This window comes from Podarcis raffonei, chromosome 10 (assembly GCF_027172205.1).
Source record: "Podarcis raffonei isolate rPodRaf1 chromosome 10, rPodRaf1.pri, whole genome shotgun sequence".
NCBI classification, from domain to species: domain Eukaryota; kingdom Metazoa; phylum Chordata; class Lepidosauria; order Squamata; family Lacertidae; genus Podarcis; species Podarcis raffonei.
In genome coordinates, this window is record NC_070611.1 from 41,364,282 (window position 1) to 41,372,610 (window position 8,329).

At 42.9% G+C, this 8,329-nt stretch overlaps 1 protein-coding gene across 1 annotated transcript; it reads left to right on the plus strand.

Annotated features, from left to right (window-relative positions):
* The first annotated feature begins 1,967 nt into the window (after positions 1-1,967).
* On the plus strand, positions 1,968-8,305 carry SNRPF (small nuclear ribonucleoprotein polypeptide F). The gene is made up of 4 exons (XM_053404976.1): positions 1,968-2,101; positions 2,548-2,673; positions 5,535-5,599; positions 8,053-8,305. The coding sequence occupies exons 1-4, from the start codon at positions 2,099-2,101 to the stop codon at positions 8,117-8,119; spliced, it is 261 nt and encodes an 86-aa protein (XP_053260951.1). The 5' UTR covers positions 1,968-2,098; the 3' UTR covers positions 8,120-8,305.
* The last annotated feature ends 24 nt before the right edge of the window (positions 8,306-8,329 follow it).

An 8,329-nucleotide genomic window follows, 5' to 3' on the forward strand; every position in this document is an offset into this window, starting at 1 on the left:
GATGCCTATCCTCAGATGCACTGTCTTCATAGTGCCCCAATTATGAGGATTGTTCCTCTCCGCTGTTGCCAATTTTATGGCACCCCTATTTCGTAATTCAGTCTGTGCTGCAGCAAATATCAGACAACCTTCAGTTTCTACTTGATTATATATACCCAGGGAATTCAGCATAGGGTATTTTGTTCTTTATGAATAAAAGTGAGCTGAGAAGTTTGTTTTACAGTATAGCACTTCCTCAATGGAGAAGTCTGCTGTGCACTACAACAGTCTGATATAAACCAGTTCCTGCCACCTAGTGGTCAAAAAAACAAAAATTCATACAGTAAACCTTTTTTTTAAAGAAAAATAAAATAATTTTCAAACATCTAAAAATTATCCAGTGACAATTATATTCTTAAAAATGGTTCTGACTGCTATATAATCAACTGAACTAAATCTAGTAGGATGTAATTTGTGCCAAAATAATTTGGCACCTTTAAAACAAAATCAAGTGTAGCCTGCAGATTGAGGTTTCAAATGAATTTGCTTCCATTATTGCTACATCTCATACCTGGCTGTTATCTTACAAGGCAGCAGGCTGTAAAAAACACTTCTTGTTACTGTAAAAGGCACCTATGTTTATACCTAAATTATGGAACCCTTAATCTTATTAGGCTTTTTGTATTATTAATAGTGATACCTCAAGCATTATTCAGAAATAAGTCTGCCTGAACTCAATGTGTTTATTCTTTGGTTAAGTGTGTTTAGGATAGCAGCAGCTTGCTTCAGTCTCCTAATTTAATGTCACGTTATTTAAAAAATATGAAAGCCTTAAAGAATAGGTAGTGTATTAAGGAAACAAATCCAGTCAAAGGAGAATGATTCAGCCTTTGTCTCCATCACTACTGCAAATTGCCTGGATAGCTGCAGTTGGAAGAAGAAGAAGAAGAAGAAGAAGAAGAAGAAGAAGAGGAGGAGGAGTTTGGATTTGATATCCCGCCTTTCACTCCTCGTCAGGAGTCTCAAAGCGGCTAACAATCTCCTTTCCCTTCCTCCCCCACAACAAACACTCTGTGAGGTGAGTGGGGCTGAGAGACTTCAAAGAAGTGTGACTGGCCCAAGGTCACCCAGCAGCTGCATGTGGAGGAGCGGAGACACGAACCCGGTTCCCCAGATTACAAGACTACCGCTCTTAACCACTACACCACACTGGAGAGTAGTTCTCACCCCAACCCCTTTTAGAGCCAAACTATTGGCTTCTTCCTTTTGTCCCCACAGGCTCTCATGCAACAATCCAATAGGATGATGAACCAGGCCAGTGGCCCATTTAGTCTAGCATCCTGTTTTCAGAGTGTTCAACCAAGAGATCAACCAAGAGTGTTCAACTTCGACCTCTGCCCTGTGCGTGTTTACTCGAGAGTAAGCCCAACTGAGTTCAATAGGCCTTACTCCCCAATAAGCGCTCACAAAGGACTGCAGCCTTTGGAACTTATAAACAGCACTGAGAATAAAGATCGAAGGGCGCAGCAAGGAGGTTTACAGCCGGCTCTGTTTTCCGCGCAACAGATACCCGCAAACAAGGATGAAGGAGGAGCTGTCCTGTCGGAATGACCCTGAACCACAGAGACAGAAAGTTACACACCATCGCTATCTAACCTTTGCATTAAACTGAGCCGGTTCCCCCCTCTGAATTCCAAGGCTATAGAGTTTCCACCTTGGAGCTATCAGAAGCCTAGAGCGACGCTGCTCTGCATCGGCAGAGCCTCTCAATCCCTGACAGAAGTTCACGCTGAGTATCACTCTACTATTTCTATCTCTCCTCCTCGGCTCTAGTCCCTTGGGAAACTCCCCAATCAGAAAAGAGTTTGTTTTCCCATAGGCTCCTTGGGTCGGGACCATAGAGATAGGAACGAATACCTATGAGTCCATGGGCGGCAATACACGAAGGACCCGCCGCTAAGGTAAAAGGTCAGCAGGAAGAGCCGCTCGCAGACTAGCGGAAGCGGAAGCGTTCTTCGTCACTTCCGTGCTTTTTCTTTTTAGAGCTTTGGCGGGCACACGTGCTGCCTGCGAGTAATTTTTTTGTTGCCGCAGCCGCCCTTAGGTTGGTCTGGTTGCTATGGTGAGTGGAAATGTGTCTCTGTCGCGCGTGAGCTGAGCCGCGACGTGGGGGAGGTTGGCGGGAGGCGAGGAAGAACGGGAGGAGGGTCGTTCCTTGGGAGGGGGGAAGGGTCGTCGGGACGGGGCACGTGCTTGGCATTCAGAGCCCCCATGTCCAGTCCTTGGCATTGCCCCGCTTCTGGGAGGGGCGTGGACGAGGAGGTTGTACAGTGGTACCTCGGGTTACAGACGCTTCAGGTTACAGACTCCGCTAACCCAGAAATAGTACCTCGGCTTAAGAACTTCGCTTCAGGATGAGAACAGAAATAGTGCAGCGGGAGGCCCCATTAGCTAAAGTGGTACCTCAGGTTAAGAACAGTTTCAGGTTAAGAACGGACCTCCGGAACGAATTAAGTGGTACAGTACCACTGTACGTCTCGATGATGCTCCTTTTCCTGTCCCGCGCAGAGTCTGCCTCTCAATCCCAAGCCCTTCCTAAACGGGCTGACTGGGAAGCCAGTGATGGTGAAGCTGAAGTGGGGGATGGAATACAAAGGCTACCTCGTCTCCGTGGATGGCTACATGAACATGCAGGTAAGCAAGGTTGGCTGGCGGGGAGCTTGCATGATCACTCTTTAATTAACACACACTGTTGCTTTAAATATTAGGTGCTCTTTGAGCATTTTCGAACAAGGTTGGAAACTTTTAGTGATGTAATTCACAGCAAAGTCACGATTCACAGGAAAGATATCTAAAAAAAGAATTTTTCCTAGCATTGGACACAAAGCATCCCCCTATAGCATAAAATGTTTACAGAAAAATGGTTAAACAGCTTCTTGGTGCGTGCACACAAAGTCCAGTCAAGAGTGTGCCTTTATCTGAGGAGGCTATTTTGTAGCCCCTATGCCATTTGGACATTTTAAGGTACAGTATTTAGTAGCTGGTGCAGTAGGGAGGAAATACACACTGATGTGTCATGCCTGTGTATTAAAAAAAGAACCACAACCCAGCATTGTAGAATATGTGGTCCTGAAATGCAGAACGCAGTGGGAAACACAAATTGTCATATTGATGACATTGAAGGAACTTTCAACTTCGATGTTGTAAGTCACAATGTTCAGTGTTATTCTAAGTACTCTTCATGTCACCCAGTGCTAAATGCTATATCTAGCTGAAGCCTGAGAGTGTCTGGTCCAAGGTCACCCAGTGAGCTTCATGGCCGAGTGGGGATTTGAACCCAGGGGCCTAGATCTGGCATTCTGACCATTCTAGCTCACAGGCAGTATAAAATTTCAGTATACTCTCCTTTAACATAGAAACAGCAGTATAAAACGCAGGTGTAAATTCTTACTTAAAAGGAAAGAGAATTTCATGTACACAGTTTCACCTCAAACTCAAAACTATGTACTGCTTCCCCCCATTTTCCAGCCTTCTCACTGTTTTCGTCTACTGTCATTGTCAGCAAGGGATTTTTATTCACTTGTCTACTGCTAACTCAGGGTGGATTGGTTTGAAATAAAGATGATTTAATCAGGCTGATTATCTGAATAAAGAGTGCATACCAACAGTGCAATACAATGCATATCTACTCTGAAGTTCAGTGGGGCTTACTCCCAGGTAAGTGTGTATAAGGATTGCAGCTTAATTGTTTGATAGAACGTTAGTGGGGTGGAACCACTGCTCAGCGGTACAGCTTCTGTTAGGCATGTAGAAAGTCTGCGGTTCAGTTCCTGGCATCTTCAATGAAAAGGATCTTGGGTAGAAGTTAATGGGGGGAAAACAGCTGTTCAATGTAGATAATATTAGGCTGGATCAACAAAAGCTCCAATGGTAAGGTGATTTTATATAGATTTCAAACTTTAATAAACAAGCCTTTATTCTACCTAGGAGTATAAACTGACATTTCTAATCATGCAGATTTTATTACTTTGCATTACATTGTTTTGTATATGAAAGGACAAATTCTGAAATATGGTTTTCTATGCATGTGCAACAATTTTGCAAGATTAGCAGTCTTTTGAAAAATACTGACCATTTTGCCCATAACTATAACTCTAAACTAGATTGCTGCCTTAACTTCAAGGAAGTAAAGCAGACAAAACTAATTTTGCCTATGTTGTTTCATAGCTATTACATTTGACACCACCCACACTTTCCCCATAGCCTTTGACTTTAAATCATTGTGTGATAGTTTTAAGAATTGTACAAATTTGTCACGTTTGTATTAAATTTGGGTTTCGCTTAAAAGCAGACAGGTCACTTTAAAAAGTGACCTTTCATACAACTTTAATTGGTTTACCTTTAAGATGTTTTTATTTAACACTGCTGTAACCTCTACTCTCCTCCTCTATAGAAGTCATTATTCTAGTCTTTATTTAGAAGCTTTGCTTACTTTTACTTGTTCTTCACTCACTCCTCTCATTTCTGTGCCTTTATATATATTGCTTGGTCAAAAGAGAGAATGGCCTCCCACGTTGATTGGGTACTAGGGAAAGCAGGTTAGTATCCCAGTTCTATGTATTTTATGCAAAAGTAAGTCCTACTGAATTCAGAAGGGCTTACTTTCAGATAAACATTGCAGCCACACAGGACTGGGCTGCCCAAATAACAGAGGAACAAAGGGAAGACCTAATTATTGTGCTAATTGCAGCAATAAATATGGACTTTAAAGGGATACTTTATTGCATCTCAAACTGTTCAGTGTAGTTCTAGCTATTTACAATAGATGCTTTCTGTCTGGGCAAGCAGTTGGCTGTACATCTGTCTGCACATCTAGATTTAGGCTTTTGGTGCTTCTTGAGCTTTTCCAACCCAGCTGGTCATCAGAATAACCTGTAACTATTAATCTCCTTCCAAATCTGTTTTCTTTTTGTGCTCATATTTTTAGATTGTAAGCTTGAGCACAGAGATTGCCTCATTTAAGTTATTTGTAAGTCACTTTCAAAGCCTTTTTTTGATTGAAGAGTGGGATAAAAATGCTTTAAATAAATAAAAATACAAAGTGCTGGATTTGCAAGTAACCAGAACCATAACTCAATTATTTGGATTCTATAGCTGTCACTCTGCAAAGTTTGTGAAAACAAGAGGCTATGCCGGGAAAGATGAAAATAACTTTTAAGGAACTGCAGAACGAGGGGGAGGGAATTCAAGGCTTGAAATGTTAAAATTATTGTTGAATGACTTGTGAAAGGTTTTTCTTTTTGTTATAATCTAAAATTATAAAAAACAACAACAGTGCTATATTCATGACTTAAAGAGAACTATTAACACTGAGTAGGATTAAGGCATGCTTTTTTGTTTGCTGAAGGGATTCTGATCCAGTGGAAGCAAATATTTAATGTTTGAATTTATATTAGATGTAAGAAAGTCTTGTGGAAAACCTCTGTTGGTATAGGAACATATGCTATCCTTTGTAGCTTCTTTTCTTTATAAAATTGTGTCAATTTTTTTTTAAGCTTGCAAATACAGAAGAATATATTGATGGTGCATTATCTGGACACCTTGGTGAAGTTCTGATAAGGTAACTAATGTTAGAATTAACGGTATTTACATGTTGTGTGTGTCTGCACACACACACATGTGCATGTTAAAATCCATTAATTAGAATATTAAAATATTAATACCAGATATTTATACTTAAAATGCAACTTGAAGCAGGCTAACTTTGGTGAGAAGAAATTATTTCAGGTGTTCTTTGAAATCTGTGCCATCTTTCTGGTGATGGAAGGAATCTCAGTGGAAGAGAGGAGGGGCAATTTTTAGCAATTACCGTATTTTTCCGTCTATAAGACAAGGTTTTTTACCCAATTTTTAAGGTTTGAAAACGTGGGTCGTCTTATCCATGGGATATAGCAAGTAAATAAATAAATACAGTACTTGCTCTAGCAGTCACAGATCCTGGCAGTGGCAAGCCACGGGGCCTCCATAGCCTGCTTGCCTCCTCCCACTCTAAGCGCCCTACAGCTAGGAGGGAGACTGTGGGCAGTCAGTTTTTGCTGTGCGGCATCTTCGCATGGCTCCATTTGTGCGCGGGTAGCACAATGTTACACAGGAGGAGTGCGGCGATTGAAGTAATATCCCCACCTCTGTGCCTTTCACATCAGCGAAACATCGCGCGGGAAAGGTGCTGCCGCTCAAGTTGGACGCAGCGATTGAAGATCTCTCTCCCCTCTGCGCCTTTCTTGCGGGGCATTCTTAGTCTGCTTGCCTCCTCCCACTCTGCCCGCCCTACAGCTGTGGGGGAGGCTGCGTGCAATCTGTTTTTTCTGCATGGCGTCTTCGCGTGGCTCCATTTGTGTGCGGGCGGCGCAACGTTACACAGTAGGAGCACAAGGTGTGATGTTTCACTGATGTGAAAGGCATAGAGGGGGCAGTATTACATCAATCGGTGGTACTCCTGTCTAACGTCGCACCGCCTGCACACAAATAGGGCCGCACAAAAACGGACCGCCTACAGCCTCCCTCCCGGCTGTAGGGCAGGCAGAGTGGGAGGAGGCAAGCAGAATATGGAGGCCCCGCGAGATAGGTGAAAAGTGCTAAAAGTAATTGGGAGGGGGAATTCACCACTCTTCTCCCCCCCCCCAAGAAAGCTCAACTCTCCCCCCCCCCAACCTCAGTGATTGCTGGCAAGGGAACAGCTGATAGGTGGCATGTTAGATGTGCGCGCGGCTGTTAGCCTCTGGGGATCCTCCTCCCCCAAAAATTCAACAAGTCAGGGCAATTTCCCCCCATTTTCTTAATTTGGAGTCCCCCCAAATAGGGGGCATCCTATACATGAGGGCGTCCAATACACGGAAAAATACGGTATCCAGATTGCTGCAGCTCCTCTCAGTATGTTGCAGGGGGTTTTCTTGTCTCACTGACAGTGTAATTGTGATGGGTGAGGTGGCAGAGAGCACTGAAAATTGTCTCAGTTCCCTGTACCAATGGATTACTTCTGTCAGTAGAAAGACAGTACAGTGGTCCCTTGGTTTAAGAACAGCTTAGTTTATGAACAACTTGGATTAAGAATGCTGCAAACCCCAAAGTAGGTGTTTGGGTTTGTGAATTTTGCCTTGGAAGCAGAACATGTTCCGCTTCCTGTTAAGTGTGTTCCATTTATAAATTGAGTCCCCTGCTGCTATGGGAAATCTCACCTTGGTTTAAGAACAGACTTCCAGAACAGATTAAGTTTGTAAACCAAGGTACCACTGTACTGAATGCTACCTGTATGTAGAGTTGCTTTATTACCGTATTTTTCGCACCATAGGGCGCACCGGACCATAGGGCGCACCTAGTTTTGGGAGGCGGAAAACAAGAAAAAAATATTCTGAACCCCAGAAGCCAGAACAGCAAGAGGGATCTGGCTTCTGGGATACCGTGTGGCTGTTCTGGCTTCTGGGGTAACCGCGCCAAGCCTCTTCAGGAGAGGCGCTGCGCAGAGAGGGAGAAGGCGCAGCGCCCTTCAGCGAAGCTGGAGAAGGAACAGAAGGAGACCCTTCTGTTCCTCCTTCAGCTTCCACGACAGGCGCATCGCTGCGAAGCGGGAGGAGGAACAGGAGGCCCTTCTGTTCCTCCTCCGGCTTTCAGGACAGGCGCGTCGTGGCGAAGCCAAGGAGCCTGCATTCGCTCCATAGGACGCACACACATTTCCCCTTCATTTTTGGAGGGGAAAAAGTGCGTCCTATAGAGCGAAAAATACGGTATTTCTTATGCAACTGAGAGAAGCATTTGTGTAATAGTAAACCTATACAGTTTAGTATTTAAGCCTATGCCAATGATAGCAATTGGAAAAGAAATTGTAACAAGATGTATGCAATGAACAAAGGTAAATTTTTATTTATTACCAATTAATTGAACATAGCAGCAAACATAGAATACTTCAAAATAACTTGGTATATGAAATAGAGGGGATGTGTAACTAGCTTTAGAAAACAATCTTCTAAACTCATGTGGATCACAGCAGAACTAAGTAACTTTTGGTTTGATTTGCAGGTGCAATAATGTCCTTTATATAAGGGGTGTGGAAGAAGAAGAAGAAGATGGAGAAATGAGAGAATAACTATTTTTTTGGGGGGGGGAGTTGTTGTTGTTTTTTGACTGTGCTAAGAAATTTAGTTGTCCGGTTTTGTTTGCTTGCTTTTTAAAGGTTTCGTCAAGTAACATTTTTTATGGCCAAACAATAAACATTGTCATTGAAGAAAAATTACCACTATGGAAGAAAAATAAACATACTATTTCCGACAGTGCTTAATGGATAATTATATTATAG

Bases quoted from the DNA above. Each gene is read 5' to 3' on its own strand.
- SNRPF (XM_053404976.1), top strand. The intron at 2,674-5,534 runs GTAAGCAAGGTT...TTTTTTTTTAAG, and splicing joins ATGGCTACATGAACATGCAG to CTTGCAAATACAGAAGAATA. The intron at 5,600-8,052 runs GTAACTAATGTT...TTTGATTTGCAG, and splicing joins CTTGGTGAAGTTCTGATAAG to GTGCAATAATGTCCTTTATA.